Here is a 23199-nt window from a genome sequence, read left to right on the forward strand (position 1 = left end):
ACACACACACACACACACACACACACACACACACACACACACACACAGAGATTCCTACAAAATAAGAAAACACAATGTGCGAGCCATATTCTAACTAATTAACCATGTATCTGACCTAACACCTTGCTTTATCTGCAATCACTTGTGCTATTTTTGGCCCATTGTGTTTGGAATGATGTGATGATGGAGGAAAGACCACGGCTTTAAACATAGCGGGGGAGGGGGGACGCATGGGTTCATGTAAGCCGAGGAGAAATAGGAAGTCACATTTGCAAAAAGGGAAGCGTTTTGTGCTCGGTAACTGTTACTGTAACCGCCAGACAAACAATGAGAGAATAAGAACCTTCGAGCCGTCTTAAAATGACAGCTGGGAACCAAAGAGAAAACATGAACACATTCAATGCGCTCAACTTTTAGCCATGTGAAAATACAAACAAGCATGTGATCCTTTCTATAACTTAACTTAAAATTGGGAACAGAGCTTACTTTTCCTTTAATAACAGAAAAAACGTGATACGAGTCACTCTACTATTTGCACTACTTTATGGATATACGCTGTATGCTCATGCTACCCTTAAACCATTGGGTACCATTCATTACTCCAGACATGCATCGCACTCACCGCTGTGAGTTACATGAAACGGTCAGATGACCGTCGCTTACATCCAGAAGGCAGACTGACATTGTTTTTATTCCATTGCGCCAGACACTTAACATCGTTGTGTAGAATGTGAACAACCGTAACAACAGATCACAGTTCAGACGTGCTTTAAATGTTTCTCATACCAACTGTGATCTTGGGGAAGATAACTTGCTACTGTAATGGACTGAAAAACAAACCAGAGACACCCGCTCCTCCGTCTCAAAGTCCTACTTACTGGCATTTCAATAATATTTGTGACCGTTATAATTAGTGTCTGTGCGTGCACGATGGCCGCTTTGTGTGACTTGTGAGGCCGTATAAATATAATTTTGTTGTCAAGTCTCTCTTGTGGAAGAGATCTTGATTCGATGAGACTTCCTGAGTAAGGAAAGGAAAGCCGGTAAATAAGTACGCCTTGAGGAGAAAGAAAATACATTTAAACGGGAAAAATAGAGTTTAAAAGCAACTTGTGGTGGTGGCATAACGCTATTTTCCTCACGAGGTTGGCAACAAACAAGGCGGCTATAAATGCATGTTCGCTGTGTCGCCAGTGGATTTCATCATCAGACCCCTTATTATTATTATTGACATCTATCCTGTGTCAACACTGATATTAATCAATCGTAAATACGGTAGAATAAATAGTTTTATAGGTTTTATAGTCTTATTCACAACAGTCGCAAACTGGAGACTGTGCACACGTTCCAAAACAGATATGGCTCTCATCTAAAGCGTAAATTACATTCAAAACATGTAAATCGCCAAAACTTTAGGTTGATAGTGAGAGTGCTTTAAAACCGCCTCGGCAGATAACCTGTATTTTGTAATAAAGTCTGTTATATAGCCGGGCGGATACCAGAGAGCGTCTCTCACTGGGGGATGAGGCGGACTCTGACAGAGAAGTACACATTCTGGAGAGCCATTCAACATGGAGTGTTTGCACAGCTGACTGGCACAGCGCTCACAGCAGTCGAGTGACCAGGAACAAGACAGGCTGTCGGAAGCAAAGGGATAGGCAAACAAAAAAATGTGAAATAATAAAAATAAAAACATTGCTCAAGATTCATCTCTCCACCGCAATAGCACCCAAAGCAACCGTCTTGTCGACGACAGGAAATGAATCGCACAAACACGGTCAAGAGTCTGAATGCAAATAGGTCTTATGTGTACAACTGAAGCAGGTTTTCAGAAATTCTCGTTTTCAGAACGACTCAATGCCTGAGGACAAAAACATTCTAAACACCCACGCCAGGCAGCATCAAGAGGAGGAGGCATCTATAACCACAGGGGGGGAAAGATACGGCACATAAAAGAGCCTCGAATGTTGAAAATGAAAAGAAAGAAAAGCAGTTTTCAAACATCTCATGTTAAGACAAGACACAGCACAAACACAGCCAGTGCAATACAAGGTAAAGAACATGAATAAAGCTTGTTATGTTGTTGATGCAGGTAACGCATACACACTAATTCAAGTTCTACAATCCTTTCTGAAGTAAATTGCATTGTATTTGAAAGAAGTCTTTATTGTCTCGCTAGAGTGCTTGGTGTTACATTTGATCAGTGTCACAAAAATAAAATAAAAAGCAGGCCAGTGTTGTGCAAAAAGAATACAACTTATCACCAGAGAATGGGAGCCGTTTGTGTCAGCGGCCTTCACAGAAACTGCAGCCCAGAGTTCACGGTGGAAATCAATACTCAAGCTTTCCCTAAAAGACCCCAAAAAGGAGATTTTCATCACTGCTCACTCCCACAAAATAAACATTTGACACATTTTGTAGTCCAACGTGAAATGAACCTTGATTGAGCAAATAGGTTTGCCGTTTTCAATACCACGTTCCTTAACACATGTCCACAATGTCGGAGGAGAACGTCGGAGGCTGCATTTAGAAAGGATTTGCTGCACATAAGCAAAACACAATCAAATTAAGGAGCACATTCTCCTCAAAGCATACGTGCCATAAAGAAACTGGCTGCATTTACACACACACACACACACTACAGTACACAAAAATATGTATGAATATGTCGATATTGATGGTGTTTGAAAAACAGTGTTGATTTTACTAATAGTTTGGAGGTATCGTCTTTATGCCAATTACTGTTTGCCCTGTACAAATAGCATCCCAAGACAGCTTCTATTGTGTTGTTAGTAATGTTGTGGTTGTGTATGACTTGATGCCTTGTTGTATTTGCAGCAGGTTTCTTTATGCTGTCAATGTGGGGTCAAATGGGAACATGTGTTTAAACGAACACACATAGGCGGCATACAACCAAATGAGGTTTTCTTTAGGGATTCACTTTTTCTGTTAATACCGAGTTGGATCCACCAGTGGGGACATCCCCAATTTTCTTCACTTGCTTGTGTTTGGTCTGTTTCCGTGAGCAAACTTAAGTGGCGGTGTGTTGAGCTCTCTCTGCCACCATACAGACCTACACATTTGCTTTTGAATAGTAGTTCTAGTTACTTTGCTCACTGAAGACATTTCAACACGTCACAGTAGAAAAAGCACAGGTGCAAATAATAACATTGAAGGTTACTGGTATTGTGAATGCTGCTGGGGCTTACTGGGAGACTTGAAGACAACGGAGCAATTGTTAATGTAATATACACACCGACAAGTCTAAATGTCTGTGGTAAAAATGATCTATTCACCATCCTTTGAGAATTCAGGTGGTATAGGATATTAGGACAATCCACTAGAATTTAGGGTCAAATGCACACACAAAATAGGGTGTACTTGCAGAAAAATACGAGCCAAAGCTTTCAATATTCCTGTTCTGACAACAGATACTAGACTATCAACAGGTGAAGCACACAGAACAGAGGGCATCGTCTCTTGACCTTTGCTTCCTGCATGTACTTTCATCAAGCCAAGGACCAGTCCCAGCATGCTCCAGTGAGACTCACTGCACTCCATTTACAAGGAAAATATTTCATCAAGCTGATAAGCTCCACAGCGATCACAACGTGAAGCCTTGGCTTGGAATTTATCTAAAGGCTGCAATTATTTACACTCTGCTGATAACAAATAACTAAAGGCCCACGAGCCTCCCACGTGGATTGGGTTAACCCTGGCAAGGGAGCACTCTGCCCCCCTAAACTGCTAATACACTTGTGTAATATAGCCTCGATGTTTAACAGGACATGTTAACACATGGTTCATATTCACATCACAGACATTGAACGTCTCTGCAGGAGGTGAAATGGAACTGAATGGTGAGTTTATCAGGAAGTGTTGCTTTAAAGTGACTGGGACACACTCGACTATCCCTAAGTGATTGAGGTAGGATGGAAACAGAGGAGTGTGGAGGATGCGCAATGAGCCGAGAGAGAGATGGGGCCTGACTTCATCATCGGCCATGCTGTCAAAGTGTGAACACAACAGAGGGAATAAATACATGCACGTGAACGAGAGGCTGACGATAGGACATTAGAGAGGCTAATCAAAAGACACCCATTGTGCGTTTTGCAATTGAGGGATTGTCACTTTGGGTGTTACGGGAATAGAAACCGGATGAGGCAACACCTGCTGTCCTAGGACCGACATGCTGCTGGACGTCTGCTAGTTTGTCAACGAGGCCCCACAGCTGTCACTTATCCTTTAAAAGACAAGTACGCCTTAAAATGAGTCAACAACCGCGTGTTCAACCTACCTTTGCCATTCTGCCACGCTGTGTACCAGGACAGGCTGAGGAAGGACGTGAAGAAAATAATCGCAGTGGCCACAGTTCCATTTCTGAGCCTCATCTCATTTCAGCGAAGCCTCTCCTCGGCTGAGTTTTCGGGGACCCCGGAGCGGCCGTTCCCTCCTTCCTTCCTTCTCGCTCTGCCTTCAGGGTGTTGAGACTGGCGTAGGCGCCGGCATATGGGGGGCGTGAAACGGTAAAAAAAGAAAGAAAAGAAAGCCCGTTATAGTTAACCGGACTCTGCTCTAGGAGGTGATACACCCTCAGTCTCGGTCGTTTAAACTGGCTCCTCCCGTACCGTCCTACGGAGATCGGTCACGAGTCAACTGCCCTCCGTGACAACATGGTCGGTTAAGATAGAAGTAGCCAGTTGCCGACACAATCCATTGTAATTTGTTTTTACAGCCAGTCGTTAGTTTCAAGTAGAAGGAGCATTTCCAGTGTGCAGCGGTGGATCCTCCGGGATAGGCTGCTCGCTCTCTGACGGTGTCCGACAAGGAAACGCCTCGAAACACGTTGATTCCGCTTCAAGGCAACTGGCAACAGATGAATTTACGAAAAAAAAGAAAGAAAAAAGCAGCGTGTCCGTCGTGTTGCTCACTCTGAGCCTCGCGTCAATGGAGCAACCTGAAGGCCGTTAACCGACACGGAGTACGTAACGGTCTCTGTTACAGGGAGACCACTTTGTCGTCCATAGGTAACTTTAACGGCAATGGGCCGTACCGCTTCAAACCATTCACTCACAGCAGCACATTAAACGGAATGAGCAGCGTACTCGCGCGATATTTGGCAGCTGGTGGTGCGCGAGAGAAAAAGAAAGAGACTCTTTCTTTTTCTCTCGCGCACCACCTCACTCGCCTCGCTCTCACTCGCTCTCTTAAAGAGCGAGTGAGATTGAGAGCGAGAGGGATAGAGACTCGTTAATTTAAAGACTTTCACATAAATTGAATCATTGGAGAAATGAATTCAGCTGTCTTCACTGTACCGGACTGTGAACAAGTCAGTATTTAAAATGATATAGTTGAATTTCCACAATCTTACAGTTATTACAGGTTGAAATACTTCAAAAGAAAGTGAAACTGAGCAACGACTTCTTCATTAACAAAGCGTGTCATCTAGTGGCCCGGCCCTCAAGCTGCATTAATATTAGGTAATAGGCATTGTTTGTTTCATCCAATAGACATGTTCAAAACCATCAGTGGAAATCGCTGATTAAATAATAAGTGCACTGCCCGAACATTTAATAGTAAAATACCAAGAAACATCCTTTTTATTTCACATGAGATGACTTCAATCAAAATATGTATTGCTATAAGTTCTTATTTTTGGTATACGAACATCATTTATTAGCTGAGTTACCTTGAAAACATTGCCTCCTTTGCAAACCCGATATCACACCCAGGGAGTTAGAAAAACTAAAACTCATTATTTGACACCTTTTATATTAGATTCTGGCTTGTGCTGTGCACGAAAGCGATGTATAACATTTTTAAATTATGAGTCAGACAACACTATTAGTAGGCTGTCATGCTTCATTGATATCAAAGCATATTGCTTATCAAGGAACAGTGATCATTTGTGATCTTTGAAGCGACTGTGCACAAACCGATCTCACTTCAAGGTGTATTTGATTAAAAGTGCAACGGACCTTGAGAAGAGACTGTTTTGACGACCGTTCAATCTAGCTACTAATAGCCGATGTAAACTCATAGTAGCCCCAGTTATTTCCAGGCACTAGATTTCAAAAAAAATGAACAACCACACTTAACTTTGGACTCCAAACCGTCCTTCACATTTCAGTCTCAAAATACAAACCCAGAGTTGTTGACATTACAAATTCTCTTTGAGGGTTTAAATGCTAACTCAACACAACAAATTGATGTTTACTTTAAAAAAGTAGGCACGATAATTGTGTGCGCTGACATTCATTTATTTTTCAAACAGGACACATATTTTAAGGTCAACCCATAAATTATTAATCATGATGTAGAATGTTCTATGACTGAATACATTCACACACCAAACACAGGAAACTGATGAACCGATATTGTGGGATGTTATCGGGCAACAGTGAAGAAAATTCACTTAAAAAGTTAAAACAGCAACAGTATTGCCAAATGGCTGCTTTGGGAACGATTGCCCCTTATTAGAGTCTATAGTGTAGACAGCTGAACGGATCTGTGTAGGCTGGCATGATGCACACAGGGAGGGGTGTTCTCAGAAAGGCGTGGCTGTAAAGTAGTCCTCCAGCGGGATGAGTGATATGCCTCCGATCCAGTCCTGCAGCCAGACCTGGACCAACTCCAGCTTCATGAAGAACCACTTGTGCCCCACTGGCCACTTTGCCATCACAGGATGTCTACAAAAACAAGAGCAACACACATGACCATATCGAACATTTTGTTGTTACGTTATCATCAGGGTTGATGGATGTCAACGTGTACTCATACACCACTACATCTTCTGTCAGCCGAGTTACCTTGAGAACATTGCCTCCTTTGCAAACCCGAGCTCCTCTGGGGCCACCTCCACCATCTTGCCCGTTAGTGTGAGTCGAGCACATCTCGGATCTTCCGGCTCATACACCATTTGCCTTGAAACACAGACAGCCATGTTACCGATCTAACACACACAAACAATAAGGGTTCTAGCTTTTCTGAGCCTCTCGGTAACTTGAAGTTATGCAATTCAGTGAAGTTTGGATCACCAACCAGGCAACGTCGGCAACAAAGGGCCCAAAAAGCTGTGTCGACTGGTTTGTACCAATTATATTGATACATTGTTTGAAAATAAGCAGTGTTAAAGCTGTCAACTGACATGATTAAAGTCCTATATTATCTGTGTTGAAGAGGGCCCCTCTTTGAAGTTAGTTAGTTTCAAGACCTTCTTTATGCTTTGTTACATATTCCATAAATAATTTTTGTTCGGACAAATTACCATACACCAAACTTTGGCACCAGGTAGTATTTAAGCAGGGACAACTGATAAATGTTGCCTATATTCTGGAAAGAGCTGGGGGTTAATGGGGGCCCTGTATTAACTTTTTTTCTTCCTCAGGACCCTTTAACAACTTAATCTGGCCATGAGTTCAGGGGAGTATACAATAAAAGCTGGAGGTTTACCTGCAGAATTCTCCCTCAGCCTCTGAGAATGTGAGCGAAGCGTAGGGGTTACTTCTCAGGTCCGATACGGTGTAGTCCATTGGAGTCAGATAGAAGTAGATGACTCCAGTGCTGTTGTCCAGCGGTCCATCACTGACTGAGAAGATGTTGCCAAAGGGGAGACCTTTGATCTGTTGATATTAATAAATAAAATATGCATAATCCAAATCAGTAACATTTTAGATAAACAATGTGGTGCGTGCACTCTAAGGTGACAAGAAGTTGTTTGACCCGAGTAGTGGTGGAAGAAGTACTTGGAGTTAGAATACAAGTACAATTTACTGCTACGACTAAAAGTCCTCCATTCAAAGTTCAGAGTAAAAGCGTTACCAGCAAAATGCACTAAAGTTAAAGTGCTCATTATGCAGAATGGTCCCTTTCAGAGAGTTAAGTTATGGAGGCCCCAGGGTCCCCAAAGATGATTGTTTTTTTTTTTATCTTACGTGGAAGATATTAATTTGTGCGGTGCACACACGTTGTTGGGACTTCGGGGGCTTTCTTGTTAGTTTTGTTGTGGTGCAAGTTTAAACTTTATCGTTCTCATTAGTACAAAGTAACCTTTGCGTAAATACCAGCAGGGCTTTGCACAACTCCAACCCAATCAGCCACATACCTGAAAACACCCGAGCGGGTTTGCAGGGCCTCAAATCTACAATAATGCACCACAGATTATACACTGATGAATAGAAAGTTGTGTTTTCTGTAAAAATCAAAGTAACCATAGATAAATGTAGTGGAGTGGAAGTATAACGTTGCATGATGAGGAAATACTCAAGTAAACCCCCAAAATGTACCAAATGTAATAGTTGCTTTCCACCACTGGACCTCAGTGTCTCTAAAATCTTTGCTATGGCTCCCTTGACTCTCGTGCTCTCACTTGAGTTTAAAAGAATAGTTTAAACGTGTTGCTTATAAGCTAATAGTCCTAGTTTAAATACGGTAAATGCATTCATTGTGTTCATAGAGCAATTGATAAGTCCCCGTCCAGAGAGACCCCGTCAGGACCTCTGTATATGTCTCACCTTGTCTTGAGTTGAAATGGTGGACAGATGTCCCCAGTCACTGTAGTGAGCGATGTATCTAGCGGTCCTGGCGGTCTCCTGGTGCGGGGGAGGGCCACCGCTGCCGGACTTCTTCACCTTCTCCAGCCGATACGAAAACAAGCGAGAGGAGAGCTGCGCCACATTGTCGCTCTCCGGCTTCGCTAGCTCTCCGGGGCTGTCCGCGCCGTCTCCGAGGACGTTGGAGGACGGATACGCCTGCTTCCACAGCCTCGCGCTGTCCACCAACAACGCCGGGGCGACCTCCTCCGACAGGTCCGCGTCCTCCACCACGTCGTTGGAGGAGACGACCCAGGACACCGAGCTCCTCAGGGTGTAGCTTTGGCACAAACACAGGACGCCGGCAAACACTGCCAGGGGGAAGTGGTGGGCCCTCATATCATTGAGCTCAATGGCCGCCCTCGTCCACTCGTTTGTTTACAACCTCACGCGCGTTGGCTTTCGTAACACGAGGAGATTTTGCAGCAGAGAGCAGCTTTACAGCGACATCTACTGACAAGTCAGGGAAAGTAATTTTTTTAATCATTAATTTTTTTCAGAATTATTGAAAAAGTTCCAGATATTTAGAGCCGTGTTGTTTAAATAGCGGTGGAGAGTAAAAGTACATTTACTCAAATCCAACTTTGAGGTACTTGTACTTAGCAAAGAAGGCCCGCACACTCCGTGGTTGAAATGTAGACGTTACAACATAATTAAAGCGACAGGAACAGACATGTTACCTAATTTGCTGTGACGTACTTATTTAGGCGTCTGGAAATCCTATCACATTTAACTGTTCACACCCTTAGTGCCTAACCTGTCACACATGTTTGCTACCTAACAGTATAATAAGTATTAAATAATTTCCTACTTGAGCAGCTAAATCATTAAGAGTAGGACTTTTGTTCTGACCTTTACTAATGAGCTGGCGTTTATTTAAAAGAGGAGTCCGAATATATCCACAAATGGTGTTGAGACAGTACTTTGAATGGTACTTTGTATTTGACTGAAATAAAGCTGTATCTGTTATTTTGTCCACTTGAATTAAATGCAGGAGAAAACATTATTATTGTTATTGCACCACATTTTTACAATATAATCCTACCAATAACAACAAATCAGTCTAAAAAGCATCCCTCTGACAGGCACATTACAATTCAGGGTTTCACAATTTACAGAACTGACTGGATTTATAATGTTGGTTTCTATTTTACTGGATTTTATTTTATCCATCCTAATCTAAATGTATGAGGAAGATTCAGCGAAGCTAATGCCATGCATGCAGTTGTCTTAATATATTTTTGTATGACAACCAGACAACTAAGCATTGGTAGCATGTGTTCAATGCATGCTCAGGTTTCAAAACAAAAACAAAAACATGTTAGTAGTACGCAGTGTAACTTACCATTTAAAAACCTTAATATTTCAGGCAAGAGTTCCAGCGATGATCTCTTTTCACAGCGATGAGTCACAGCTCGGGACAGGATCAAGATAAGGCTGCCAGGAGGGGCTATAGGCTATGTTAGTGAGTAAGTGGTCGTCCCATTATATACTGGTACATTAGTGCCATGTTTATGCACAGGGAAAAGCTGGGACAACTTATTTACATCTTGACCCACACTCGCTACATATGGTCTTGAAGAAATACTACAATATTATAAGGGATTGTTCCATATTCCCTCTTTTTTGCCTCAACACAACTAGTTAAAAAGTTAATGAATATTTGAATTTCGTCATTCAATATTTTCTCCCTAGCCATCTTACGAAAATGCACTTGACAATTGACACAAGAACTTAACATTATGAATTTTAATATTTATAATTATTTATCATAATTATTAACAGCAGTGACAAGCTGAATCACATAAAACATTACTCAGAAATACCATTTATCTTGAAGTGCTTGTGGTGGAGAGGGATGATAATAAACTTGGACAATTTAAATATATACTCTGTCTCTCAATATAACATAAACACTTAACAACTGAATGAAATTCATCGCACAAACGCAACAGCCTCAACAGAGCTTCCTCTGCATCTTTGTGACAGACTCAACAACACAACTGGTCACACTGTTGTATCTACAGCAACATCTGTCTGCTTTCCTCTCAGTCCATAGACTTATCGCTCCAAGCCATTGACTTTCTTTTGGCCAGTTCCATCCAGGATGGCTGGCCGCTGTCAGTCATGGACTGCAACGCTGATGGCATTGTAGGTGACGATGAGGGAGATGAAGATGGCGCCACATTTTTCCGCAGCCATTTGTCCTCCTGGGGTCTTTCTGGAACTTTGGTGGGACTTGACACTGAAAGAAAAAAGAAAAAAACGTTGTCATGTTGCTGCACATGGAGATACTGAATATTATATTAAGTAGTTCGCAGTTTTAATGAATTTGTGTCAGCACACCTGCAAGTTTCACCCCTTGTCGTCCCTCTGGTTTTATGTCTTGACTTAGGGGCTTGGTTTTGACTGAGGCAGGGGATTCACCTGATATCTGCTCCTCTGCTTGAGCTTTCTTCAACTCCACCTGAGAAAATCAGTGAGTTAGATCATCTGCCCTGGATAACTTGTCAGTCTAAAAAAATATTAGTTGAAGAATGACTCTAGTGCAATTTTTTATTTCATCAATTGTCACCAAATCTCATGAAAAGACCAAAACCAACATGGAATTGATACTAATTGTCTGTGTAGCCAAAGCCTGATACAACTTATTCCTTTGCAGCATAGACTTCCATTGGTGTCCAAAAACACATCAACGAGCCACAACATTGTATTGGCTGGCATACATGTATTACTTCACCAGAAGTCCCGGGACCCATCGGCTATAATTCTGACGACAAATAAGCCTCTGGGGGCAAGTGATTATATTTCTGGGGTTGTGGTGTAGCCACCGGATATCCAGGCTAAGACTTATTTTTCTGTGTGCTGCTCAATTGTTTACTCTTCGATTAGCAACTTGAGATGAGAGACTGGAGTTGGAGTCGAGTGACATTGTGTATGACCAGATTGTATCCCAAGTAGACAGTTTATAAGCTAATATTAAGCCAATAAAAAGTTAAATCCTCGTCAGTCGATAGCCGGTGGGTTCCCAGATTGCATTTCGGCCAATGGGTTCCACCTCTTTTGCTCTCCACACGGACCGTTTACCTGCATTAAACCAAAGACCAGAATCTGTTTATAGAGATACATTTTGAGTCAAATGCACTCTTTACTTCTGTTTGAGTAATGCTTGCTAAAGACGACAGTGTCCAGCTGTTTTAGCCTTTATAAAACATTAAACTATGTTGATGACCTCAGACACAGTTTGGAGGTCAGAAAGTATTGAGAAACAGACTATCGCACTTATGTTTTTTTACTTTTCATGGAATTTGTTGACAATAAGAAAAATATAGAATATCCCCAGCCTTTTTGAATTGAACACGGTATGAAAGACAGTTACAAAGAAGTACCACAAACCCCCTTGGTTCCGGGTGGAGTGGTCCACTCTGCCCGTTTCTCCAACAAAGAAGCCTTCTCGCCGACTCCTACTGAACCGCCCCAAACTGCCCGCCTCGCTGACAGTGGCGCACCCTCTTTTTCCTGCATGGTGGCTTCTCTTTCCCCTCTTCCCAAGGCAGAACCGGGAGGAGGAGATGAAACAGATGATGTGGTGCAAACCGAGTTCGTTGATTTGAGCTGGTTGGCGGTGTGAACACCTCGACTACTCCAGGGGGGTTGCTGCTGGCCGGAGGAAAGGTAAAACTGTGCAAGAGACTGTGTGACGCTCCCTTGTGCAAACTGAGATGAGGTCTCTGTTTGTGTAGAAGAGTGCGAGGGAGACTGGGTCGTCCATGGATTGTTCTGTACAGCCGGATGTGACGCAGACTGAGGTTCAACAATTTGGTTTAATGTTTGGGGTTCTCTGGAGGTGCTTGACTGAACCGGAGGCGTCTTCTGCTGCGCTGCCATTAGCAGCGGTTTGACAGACTGCTCTTGACTTCTACTTCTTTGCACCGTTTCTGCTTTGACTGCATCAGTCGATGGTTGATTTGCGGCCTCTATTGGTGTTGTGCTCTGTTGCAGTTTTACAGTCTGTGCTTGTGCTCCTGTTGGTGCCTCCGCCTGTACTTGTGCTTGGGGTCGAGCCGCTGTTTGCGCACCTGTAAGATCTCTGGGAAATCTACTAGTAAAAAGCTGCTGAAGGCTTCTGGTCTTTAACATTGCCAAGCTCATCCAGGACACCTCAGATGAGGCTGTTTGGGGGGCAGGCTGGGGCTCCTGGACGGAAGGTTCAACTTCTTTGGGGCTTGAGGAGGTCGTTTTGACTTCTGTTGCTGTGGTGTGAGGGTTGACGGTAGGTAGCGGGTTATGCTTGACTGGAAGGGAGAAGCCACACGGGGTTGGATCTAAGGAGTGACACAGTTTAGTTAGACACACTTGGCAGGGCTGTTAAAGTTAGGCTGAGCAGTTAATCAAAGGACAAAGGTCCCCTGTGATGAGTACAAATCTTAACACTCTAGACTGATTATTTCCTAAGCGCAAATTTCAGTGTGCATGTGTTCAATGTTTAACTCTTTAGGGAACTGAAATGGGATAGCAGCACAGTAGGGAGTAAGAAAAAGATACTTTTTTAAAAAATGAATAAATTAACTTGAGATAAAAGGTCTTCTACATGCTGAAAATACCATTTTCTTTTTCTCAGAGACCCACCTTTTGATCGAAGGTCTCCTATTTCCTGACTTTTTAGTTTGTCACATTGCTCCTCACACACTGGTAGCTTAGAGCTATGGGTCGAAGAGGAATCCGACCGAAATCTCATCGCCAGAGATGTGGAGCGCAGTTTAACACCAAATGCTGTCTTTCCGTCGTCGTCCTCGACCTCCTGTGCTTCCACTGCCTCCTCCACCACCTCCTGGTTGCTCTCCAACTCCTCCACCTTTGCAGCGCTCGTATCTGTGGTCACATTTTGAGATGGTGTCACTGATTCCACTTGTTTGAGGCTGTCCTTCCTGTCCCATGGTACTGAACTTTTATGTGGACCTCCCTCTTGTCTAAGTCTTCCCACAGCAAAGGGGCCCCCTCTTAGTTCTTCCTTTTCCCTCGTGCTTGAAGGGGGTTTATCCTCCGTTCCCCAGACTGTCGTGTGTGTGGCCTCAATGTGTTCCAGCACTCCAACAAAACTGCCTGATCGGGGTCTTTCTCCATCCTGGTTTTTGGCAGTGATTGAGAGATGGAAGGACCCAGATCCAGGGGTGGGTCTCCTTATTCCCCTTGTGCTTTCTGTCTCACTTTGAACCTGCTGCTGGACAGAGGAAGACCTGAGGTTAGTGGAGAGCTGGTCGCAGGAGGCATCAGTCAGTCCAGCCTTGTTCAGAGTATTTATTTTGTCAAGGGACATTGCTTGTATCTCAAAATCCCTGTCTCTGTTGTCTTTGAGTTCTGACTGTATAAAGGATGAGTGTGGCTGTTCACTTGGCCTCACATCTGCTGGTCTGTGGGGCTTAACTCTAAGTACCTGGGAGGGTGCAAAGGGCACTCTCCCAAGAAGAGCTTGGTCCTGTTGGGAAACAGCTTGGCTGGATGATTTGTGCACCGCCTCTGATGTAATTGGTGCCACCTCTGGGGATTTTGAAGGAAGACGCTGAGATGTAATAGGAATGGCAACCCCTCCTTGTTCTGTTTCCAGTGTCTGCTCCTCTCGAGTACTAAGGTGCTGCGTTTCTTCTCTCACAGATTCAGGGCGGTTGATGTTGTTTCGGACATGTATGTCAGACTGTAGTTCATTCGAGTCATTCTGTGAAAAAAAGAGATAGAAGCAACGTAAGGGCAGTGCATAAAAATAGTGCAAAAAGCGTGTGTCTTCACAAGCAATATACAAGGTGAAAAAATGGTTATTCACTGCAATGATTGTCTTCCTGGTGCTGGCCCTCTGGTTTCTGGGCTTGAGAGACAGCCGGTGTCGTGCAGCAGAGGTATCCAGACAGGGGGTGAACTGAGCTGGAGAGCTGAAGTCCAACGGCGGCTCAACAACAGAGGAAGAGGAATTGGAGGGGACAGTAAGAGGCAAAGGGAGGGACGGAGTCAGGGGCACAGATATGATGGGCGCAGGTTTGAGGATGGGCGAGAGTGGGCGAGACGACGGCTGGGATGTGGTCTGAAAAGAAAGGAGAAATCATTATGTAACGCTGCAAATACAGGGTCAACATGAAGACACGTGTTTTATTTGAATATTATTGATGATATTTATTACCTAATACCTAACACCAAGATGACCATCTCATCTGTGACTTTGGGGACATATGATGCTCATTTCCAGGTTCATACTAGAACATGTTTTTAAATGCTTTAATATTCAAAAAACATATTCTCATACTGTCTGAATATACAGTACATGAGGATGACTGTCTGAAAAGCTTTAAGCCCTCTCCTGGAAAGCCCAGTCTGCTCTGATTGGCTTTTGGGGAGAAATATGGTACACCATTGCAAAGGTAGTTCTTAAACCGTGGGTGGAGATACTCAGATCGGGGGCGGTGGAGATACTCAGATCGGGGGCGGTATATTCTAATGGGTTTGCATGTGACTTAGGTACAAATCTGAATGGCTTGTTGAATTAAATGTTTTCTGATCCAGGCAGCCCACAACAAACTGACTGGGTTGTCTTATTTGTACAGTTTGTGGCTTGGTGGGCACACCAGATCCCAAAATGTAGGTACACAAGCACTGAAAAGTTTTTCATATGTCCCCTTTAAGGCTGGCTATATTCTACATTTTTTCTTATTGTAAACAAATCCCTTTTAAAAGACCAAAAGCGGTTAAGAACAAAGCATTGAGACAGTCTGTTACACTGGGGGACATGTTCAATCATTATGGTGAAAATGGGTACTTTAGTTTATTTTGAGTCAATCCCACATACGCCGTCCTGCTCCCATAAATACTCACTGTGATCTGTGTGCCTGACAAATGCACTATTTACTATTGAACAATGTTCGCTAAAAGACAGTGTACAGCTGTTTAAAAATGACTGTGCCTTTCAAAATGGAACTATTGAAATATTGAATATTGCCAGGCTTATCCTTTAATGACCACTTGAAACTAAACCAAATCCTAATTCTCGACTCAGACTTGAACCCATAAGACTTTAGGATTGGCAAAATGTCTAAAATTTGGGTTTGCATAACTACAGACATTGAAGAACAAAAAACAACAAAAAAAATAAAGCATGCACACAGTCACACATGTATTGCATTTACTTCTAAGCAGGCATAGGCAAGATGTTTGCATGAATGCGACTACACACAGAGAGTATGCTAGGTGTTCCTCCTCTTCACTTCCTGTCCCTGCTGAACAAAAAATGTCTACAGCTCCTGGTGACGGTGTGACATTTGGATGGAGTTGAGTCAAAATGGTTGGGGAAAAGTAAAGAGGAGAGTCTGATAGGTAAATCCACTTGGGAGGAACTCTCAAAATCGTAACACACCCTCAAATACTCCTAAACTGAAGGTGCACTGATCACGTAAGCAGATAACTGAGCATGTGTCACTTAAGTGGGATAATAAATCACCTTGCTGAGGGCTCCTGTGATCTCGGGGAGGCTTTGGGGAAGACCGTCATCCTCGGAGCGGCTTCCCAGATCCTCTGCACGTCTGACTGGCAGAACCAGAGGCGGCGGCCCCAAATGCATCTTCTGCTGCTGAAGCTTAATCTGTGATACCAGAGGCACAGGTGGTTTCAAGAGAACTAAAGAGCCAGTTCCCAACAATATGCCTAGAATAAAAGGCTATACCTGCAGAGCTTTGATTTTGCTATGGACATTCTCCTGGGATAAGACCCTAGCTGGCTCGGTGTCTGTCAGGACCTGATCAGCCAGAAAGATGCTGTCTGCGGACAATGCCCGCGAGCCCATCATCCCCTCGGAGCATCTGTGGGAGCAGGAGTGGAGGAACAGTAAATAGGGTGAAGGCGTGGACTAGAAATCAGAAAAATGGAGCTGTTAAGCAATCATTTACACGATCATGGAAACACTCACGCCAAATCTTCCTCGGATCCGGGTCCCTTTTCTGCAGTAATGTCACTGGCTGACTGGCTGAGTTTGGCATCTCCCTCTCCACCTCTTCTCTTACTCCTCCCGAAGAGACGATTTTTCAGAGACTTGAGTTTGGACTTTTTACGTCCTGACAGAGATTGAGATGGAGACAGATCCAGGTCACAGCAGCTCACACACACACACACACACACACACACACACACACACACACACACACACACACACACCTGCAGAACTCTCTTAGCAGTCTTTAATTGTTACATCAGATGCATGCCATTGACAATAAATGGTTCTTGGTTTAGGCTAGTGTCCTTTTTGTGAAAGACTTGCTTTCTCTTGACCATAACACCAAAACATGCATGACAGATAATCTCACCTGGAATGTCCTCGGTGCTTCCTTCTGTATCTCCAGAGAAAGACTCCATCGGTCTGTTTGCCAAAAGAAGTGCGGGACAGACGAGAAGGGTGTAAAGAAAGACACAAATAATGAGAAGCAACTGTGACAACAAAAACCTCAGGCATACACTTTTTAGTGGCTGTTGTTACATGCTGGAGGGCGTCTCGAGTGAATACTCCTGCGGTTTGTTCCCTGTTCTCTTGCAGGCACGCATATGCACTTAACGCACTCCTGTGATAGCCTGAAGATGTGACTCAGGACTTGAGGTTCAAAGGTTTATTGGTGTTATCAGGGATGGTGCAAACTAGAACTGAAGCTAGGCAGGGCATGCTGAGGAAACTGTGCCAAGGATATATAATCACAGTGGCTTTTATGAGAGGAAATGCAACATCATCAAGAAAGAACACACCATGTAGGTAACAGACAAGGTGTTAGTATTTCTGATAGGACATTGCTCTGGTAGAAGTATATATCACGCTGAAACAAAGCAGTCCAGATAATATTTTTTAAACAAAGCAGCTTTGCTTATGCAACACTTTGTCTGACAAACACCCAGGTTGGGTTGATGTGTCACTGGGTGCAAGTTTCAGTGCAAGGTGCTTGCCTCCTTTGTTTTACAGATTTTATTTTTTACCCTGCCCTGTGGCTCAAATGTGTTATTTGAGATAGACCACGTGCTGTGAATCCTACAGTTCTCAGCTGTGTTGCTGAGGAACTGTTAAAGAGAGAGTGGTCCTATACAGCATGTGTGCCTGATAAGACAAGATGTGGCTGGTTATGGATAAACATGCAAAGTCCACACTGCACCTCTCCTATCACCCAGCCTGCTCTCAGAATATAAGCACGCCCTATTTAAAAGGATATAAGAGCATGAATAACCACTCCAAAAAGGTTGCTTGTGACCTCCACTACACTAACATTTGAAGTTCTTGCCCTACTAGAAAATGTAAACTTGTTTGTGGATTTTCCACCAGAATGAAAGTTGAATATTCATGAATCAGTTGTTTTTTGTCAGATCAGTTTTGTCATGCACTGGGTCAAGCTATAGCCCCAACAGCAACAAATGATAATCCGGTGGATTATTAACATTGCAGAGAGATCCATGTGAGATTCCACAGCACCATAATCCACAACAACAGCTTAATCACAAACTTCCCATGCCAGGTACTGCATTCACAGGCAAAGTACCTCTCCATCTCAAAGTTAAAACACACACACATTTAAAGACCTTTTTGTGCTAAGATTTGCGAATTTACCCAACGTCTAATAGCAGCACCTCTGCTTCTCGTCCTCTTCTTCGTCCTCCTCTCTTGGGCAGAGTTGTCCGGTCACGGCTGTGTCCTAATGTTTAAACCTCAGGCTTCAGTCGTCCACATCTGAAGACGAAGGGAGACGCAGAGGGAAGGGAACAAGGGAAGTGGAAGGAAAATGAAAAACATCCAGGGAGAAAGAGAGAGAGAGGACACTCCATGACAGGGTAAGCAATTGCACAAAGAGAAAAAAGTACAGAAGAGAATGAGAGAGAGAGAGAGAGAGAGAGAGAGAGAGAGAGAGAGAAGGGAGAGAGAGAGATACTCTATTACATTAGTGGCACACTGAGGCCCTCTGCGCTAAGCTGCTTATAAAACGCTAACCTGATTTTAGGCCCAGAAATGAGAGTAGAGGGAAAAAAAATAAAGCTCCAGTTGGAAAGAGGACAGGCACACAGGAACTACGGCTCATAGGACTGTTTACGCATTACATCGGGTTGCTTACACACCCGGTCGATCGTAAAGGGGAGCATATGTATGTTTGTGCGTGAGTGTGTGTGCGTGTGTGTGTGTGTGTGTGTGTGTGTGTGTGTGTGTGTGTGAATGTGTGTCTAAAAAAGTTAAAAATTTAAAGAAAAAAAAATAATGAACAACCAGGAATTAGCCATTTCCTAGCCCTGGTGAGATCCAGCGTTAATCCAAATGTACCAGACATTGGAGCTAAAATAATCTTTCATAGCATTTTTTGTAGTTATTCAGAGATGTGTGTTTTCATGAATTTAATGTCCACACATCACTGGTCAGGTTTTTTTGCATGCATAAAATGTTGTTGTTGCATGTTTCCACTACATCTACACTGAACTGTCTACGTTTTTCTTTTTTAAAGCCCAAATCTCCCACACAAGTTTTTATAATCAATGAAATGCAACAGTGAATCCCACTTTCTGCACATTCACGCAGGATAGCCTTCAGAGATGGGAACACTATCTAGGCCACTGGGCTACAATCAGTATGAGGGAAGGAAGCAGGAAGAGGAAAGCAAACCTTTGTGTGTGGCTGAGCAGCTTGTCTGATCCTCATCACACAAATCCTTATCTCTTCCACCAGAATATAAACCCAGCCGGTGACATCTGGATTACAGGCAATCAACCACACGTTAACAGACCACAGTGACATAAGAGTCTGGTATGTGGTTTTATTCGTGGATTTATTGTTTGCAATCTACACATAAGGGACAATATTCCAGTTTATTTAAATTAATTACAGCTGATGTGCTGTCCTATAAAGCTGCTCATACTTCACATTGACAGCACCAGCCTTTTGTCCTCTCTGCTCTTAAAACAAAGGTAGTGACGTTTGTTCGTCATGGTCATCTCTGGTTCATGTGGTTCCCTGATGGATTATAATTTCTTACCCTCAGAGCCTATGCATATCGAGATTAAGGCCGTTAGATAATCCGATCACGCCGCTGTTTGAACTCATGCGGCTTTCCATTCATTCAAACAAGCAGTTTCCCATGAATTTTAGGGGAAATATTTGTCATTGAACTGAATAAAATTGGATTCATGTTGGACTCAATATGAGTGCTGACCAATATCTGAAACCCCAAACAAGTGACATACATCAAATTACTTTTCTCATACAAGTATACAAAGCTTGATAATATTATAAAATGTTTTTTTAATATCAACCATTAACACAGATGCCTGGCCAGATGTTACATGTCAAACTAAAAACTGTACTTTTCAAACCACTGTCAACTATCTCATGGCAGTTTTAACTGTACAGTGTGCCTAGAGCCAATAGCAGCAGCAGACTGTGGTGTGAGGGAGAATAAAAAATATTGTTTTTATATGAGGCCTACAGGATGAGAGAGAGGGGGAACGCAAACCAGTGTTGGAGAGTTGCTGACCCCGGTGAAAACAAAAGTTAAAAGGAAAATGGTCGCACACTGGTCGCCACAATGCAAAAAATGATTTAATGATTTACCAACACTTCGACACCACAGTCTTCTTCAGGGTATTGGGCCAACTTGATAATGCTGCATTACTGTTTTGTGGAGTTGCACATTTCAAGCAATTGAATTAATACTTAATGATTAGATGCAATTGAAATGCATAAATCTGCGATCTGCTGAAGTAAATGAACAATAAAGTTCATTCTTGACATTGGTAATGTTTTTTAAGCCAACATGGGGAAGAACATTAATGCATTTACTGTTCCACAGCCAACTCAATCTTCTGATGAAGACCATATGATATGGTCAAAAGCTCCAGCGCAGTCAAATGAATAGGTATTGACTTGAGATTGTTTTTTAAACTGGAAATAGTAGTTTCACTAAAAAAACATTTGCATAATGTTGACGTTCTCATAATTATATAACCCAATCCAAACAAACTATTACAACTGAATAATCTGCTGCAGTGTATTTGGTATCTGTACATACCAAGACAGACTTTATTGAGTTAAATTTAGTTTAAATTTTACACAGTTACTATTCCTGTAAGACTCCCTTTTATTATCATATTTTTACATGTATTAAATGTTTTTGTACAGCATACTTTAAATGTGAGATACTTAATATAAAGTAACTGGACGAGCTCATTTCATGGTCAAAATCAAATAATAAAATAGAGAGACATTTTATGGTATAATAAAAGCACTTCAAACATCAACATTTTATGTTTTAATATATTTGTCCACCAGATGGCGGTATGACATCTTAAAAGCATACAGCAATAGAAAAGTTTAAAAAAAAAGCATAAAACTCTTATGAAAGAAAGTAAAAAAACAAAAACTCTTTTGCAAAAGCACATTGTAAAACATGATAAATGTAATCAGTTACACAGTTGTTATAAGGCCAATCACTTGCATGTTAAGGCAAATCCAAAAACACAGCAGATGTGTCTGTGCGTTTTGAGGCAGGTAAGTACGATAGAAAAAAAAATTGAAGCTTTATGAATCTCATAGTGTTTTTGTGTGTTTGGTGTGAAAAATGTCTACGTTGGTCTCGTGGCACTGCCTGAGGTCATAGTCACAATATCCAATAGAGAATCGGCCCTGGAAGATAAAAGTGAGACACAGACATCAGCACCGCAGTCTGGACAATGGCAGCAATAGAAAAGGATGACTGTTGAGTCTCACCTGAGGTCTCTTGAAGTAATCCAGCCCTCTTCCTATCTTTATGATCCAACCATTGTCAAACCTGAAAAAAATAAAAATAAATACAACAAACTGAAGCAAGATTTTCTTTCAAGAAATGATACCACCATTTGAAAACAATTGCTCTAGGTCTCTCATTCATATGTCAGCTGTACCTGATCTCCCTGTCATGTATCGTGGAGGAGTACTGCAGATCCAGAGTCACTCCCTGAGCACTCAGACTCTCTTTCAGCTCGGCCAGAGCGCCGCTCTGCTGGCCGCTGGCCGCCTGCAGAGTGGGACGAAACGGCAGTGAAACAAACGGCACCAAACGGAGAAGAAGAGACCGCTATGGCTGCCATTCAATCACCACATAGTGAGAGCTCGTTACTTAAACAACCTACTTCATCCTGTGAAGTGAGGAGATGGATCTTTGTCACCTTGCAGGACGCTTTCAGCAGCATCTCACTGAACCGCAGGAAGTTGTACAACTGTAGTGGAGAGAATGGGGAGGCAGTATGGTAAACATTATTTAAATTAGGAATATACAACATTGAGGATAAATTAATGATTGTCTTACAAATATATTTGACCCTATTAACATCTCAAGATACCGTAATAAAGCACATCCCACCTTAAGACCCTCGTGTCCGTCAATAATGTGTATTAGTAGCGCATATTCTCATTTACCCAAACAAAGTTACAATTAATCATAGTACCAATTTCCACAGAGTGACACTGGAGCTCATGGGGCCGCGATCCAGCTTTGTACTAATACAGTACTGTAACTAAAAAGATAATTGAGGGACTGATTGACAATAAAATAATCAGTAGTTGCAGCCCTTGAACAAAGATCTAAAAAATATCTCACTTGGTGCGTGTGCCGTATGTAAGGGTCTTGTACCCAGACTTCTGTGAGCAAACTGCTCACGTATGGCTTGAACAGAACCTCGTAGCTGTAACCAGTAGCATCCTCTGCTATTCTAATCTGCTCGTGGTACTTCCCATCTGACAGGAGAGGGAAGAAATACAAGTTAGAGGAGGCAGACAGCAACTGGCAACAATAAAAAGCCCCTTTGATTGTCATATATTCCTAAATAAATGTCTGTTAGGCCGGTTAATGCCAGTGGTTCACTTTGTTTGTTATTCAGCCTTTAGTGGTTGTATTGTTTACCTTCTTTCGTCTGGTTCACGTGCACTTTGATCTGCTCTGCTCGGTCCATGTAGCCCTTTATCTTCACCCTGTAGTGGCCTCTCTTTGAGTCATCTTTCACAGCTGTTCGCAAGAGACGGGGACAATAACACACTGTGGCTCGTGTCTTCATCGTGCAGCCTCTAACTGTGAACTTTTATAACATAACGTTACCTTTCAACACGTCTATAAGCAGCTGGATGCCTTCCTGGTAGCAGACCAGAGACTCCTGGAAGCGGCCGCTGTGGTCCAGCTCCACCGCCCGCTTCAGAACAGAGATGGCGGACGTCTCCATCCCCGCCACATGATTTTGTGTCATAATTCTGTCTTCCCTCCGTCTTCTCAAGAGCTTCTAGAAAACCAACAGGGTGGTCATGCTTCTCTACTGTCAGGAGAGACGCTGAAAGAAGTGCTACCAGCTTCCTACTTGACAGTTACACAGGTGCGCCACAAAAATAGTTCCCGCAGAAACTCAATGATGGAACCGTGTATGGAATAATGGTCCACGATGGGTGCAGTTTTGACAGAAACCATACAAATAAAGCAAATATATTTTTAATCACATTTTATATTATATAAATAGCACATTCTATCCTTAATACAATCTCAAACATTGTTAAAAAATTTCTCCAGGAACACTTATTCGGGGAATATTTGCCATATCG

The 23199-nt window shown here is 42.7% G+C and overlaps 4 protein-coding genes across 7 annotated transcripts in view; all 4 read right to left on the reverse strand.

Annotated features, from left to right (window-relative positions):
- mgat4a (alpha-1,3-mannosyl-glycoprotein 4-beta-N-acetylglucosaminyltransferase A) overlaps positions 1–5124 on the reverse strand; it is a 28382-nt gene extending 23258 nt beyond the window's left edge. Inside the window, exons 1-2 of one of the 2 annotated variants that reach the window (XM_031869386.1) lie at positions 4629–5124; positions 4298–4490 (exon numbers count right to left, since the gene is read on the reverse strand). In XM_031869386.1, coding sequence (XP_031725246.1) covers positions 4298–4391 — 94 coding nt within the window. In that variant the 5' untranslated portion in view covers positions 4392–4490; positions 4629–5124. Of the gene's footprint in view, positions 1–4297 lie in introns of both variants that reach the window. The other variant, XM_031869385.1, reaches the window with a different exon arrangement.
- Positions 5125–6239: 1115 nt separating this feature from the next.
- On the reverse strand, positions 6240–9211 carry creg2 (cellular repressor of E1A-stimulated genes 2). The gene is made up of 4 exons (XM_031869436.1): positions 8514–9211; positions 7453–7622; positions 6810–6923; positions 6240–6689 (listed from the first exon to the last, which is right to left on the reverse strand). Exons 1-4 carry the CDS (start codon positions 8928–8930, stop codon positions 6548–6550), a joined length of 843 nt encoding a protein of 280 aa, XP_031725296.1. The 5' UTR covers positions 8931–9211; the 3' UTR covers positions 6240–6547.
- A 1114-nt stretch (positions 9212–10325) lies between these two features.
- cracdla (cracd like a) lies at positions 10326–18449 on the reverse strand. Of its 3 annotated transcripts, none has more exons than XM_031869631.1 (10): positions 18208–18449; positions 16931–16983; positions 16537–16681; positions 16294–16429; positions 16072–16212; positions 14410–14664; positions 13221–14304; positions 11988–12916; positions 10938–11058; positions 10326–10836 (listed from the first exon to the last, which is right to left on the reverse strand). In XM_031869631.1, exons 2-10 carry the CDS (start codon positions 16977–16979, stop codon positions 10640–10642), a joined length of 3057 nt encoding a protein of 1018 aa, XP_031725491.1. In that variant the 5' UTR covers positions 16980–16983; positions 18208–18449; the 3' UTR covers positions 10326–10639. The 3 variants fall into 3 exon arrangements, 2 of the variants coding, with proteins under 2 accessions (XP_031725491.1, XP_031725492.1); XM_031869632.1 differs by lacking the exon at positions 18208–18449 and adding an exon at positions 17079–18182; XR_004213526.1 differs by lacking the exon at positions 18208–18449 and having other exon boundaries at positions 10750–10836; positions 11981–12916; positions 16931–18182.
- Positions 18450–20690: 2241 nt separating this feature from the next.
- On the reverse strand, positions 20691–22973 carry mitd1 (MIT, microtubule interacting and transport, domain containing 1). Its single transcript, XM_031869569.1, has 7 exons — positions 22709–22973; positions 22517–22618; positions 22214–22350; positions 21747–21833; positions 21519–21631; positions 21346–21406; positions 20691–21261 (listed from the first exon to the last, which is right to left on the reverse strand). The coding sequence occupies exons 1-7, from the start codon at positions 22851–22853 to the stop codon at positions 21166–21168; spliced, it is 741 nt and encodes a 246-aa protein (XP_031725429.1). The 5' UTR covers positions 22854–22973; the 3' UTR covers positions 20691–21165.
- Between the last annotated feature and the right edge of the window lie 226 nt (positions 22974–23199).

This window comes from Anarrhichthys ocellatus, unplaced genomic scaffold (genome assembly GCF_004355925.1).
Source record: "Anarrhichthys ocellatus isolate YVR2014 unplaced genomic scaffold, GSC_Weel_1.0 scaffold47, whole genome shotgun sequence".
Classification (NCBI taxonomy): Eukaryota; Metazoa; Chordata; class Actinopteri; order Perciformes; family Anarhichadidae; genus Anarrhichthys; species Anarrhichthys ocellatus.

Excerpts from the sequence above, each read along its gene's own strand:
- creg2 (XM_031869436.1), bottom strand. The coding sequence starts at position 8,930 with ATGAGGGCCCACCACTTCCCCCTGGCAGTGTTTGCCGGCGTCCTGTGT. Across the intron at positions 6,924-7,452 it reads GCTGAGGGAGAATTCTGCAG|GCAAATGGTGTATGAGCCGG; the intron begins GTAAACCTCCAG and ends CTGTGTTTCAAG. Across the intron at positions 6,690-6,809 it reads AAGGAGGCAATGTTCTCAAG|ACATCCTGTGATGGCAAAGT; the intron begins GTAACTCGGCTG and ends TTGTTTTTGTAG.
- cracdla (XM_031869631.1), bottom strand. The coding sequence starts at position 16,979 with ATGGAGTCTTTCTCTGGAGATACAGAAGGAAGCACCGAGGACATTCCA. Across the intron at positions 16,682-16,930 it reads AAGCACCGAGGACATTCCAG|GACGTAAAAAGTCCAAACTC; the intron begins GTGAGATTATCT and ends AATCTCTGTCAG. Across the intron at positions 10,837-10,937 it reads ACAAGGGGTGAAACTTGCAG|TGTCAAGTCCCACCAAAGTT; the intron begins GTGTGCTGACAC and ends TTTTTCTTTCAG.
- mitd1 (XM_031869569.1), bottom strand. The coding sequence starts at position 22,853 with ATGACACAAAATCATGTGGCGGGGATGGAGACGTCCGCCATCTCTGTT. Across the intron at positions 22,351-22,516 it reads CGTGAACCAGACGAAAGAAG|ATGGGAAGTACCACGAGCAG; the intron begins GTAAACAATACA and ends CTCTCCTGTCAG. Across the intron at positions 21,407-21,518 it reads ATACATGACAGGGAGATCAG|GTTTGACAATGGTTGGATCA; the intron begins GTACAGCTGACA and ends TATTTTTTTCAG.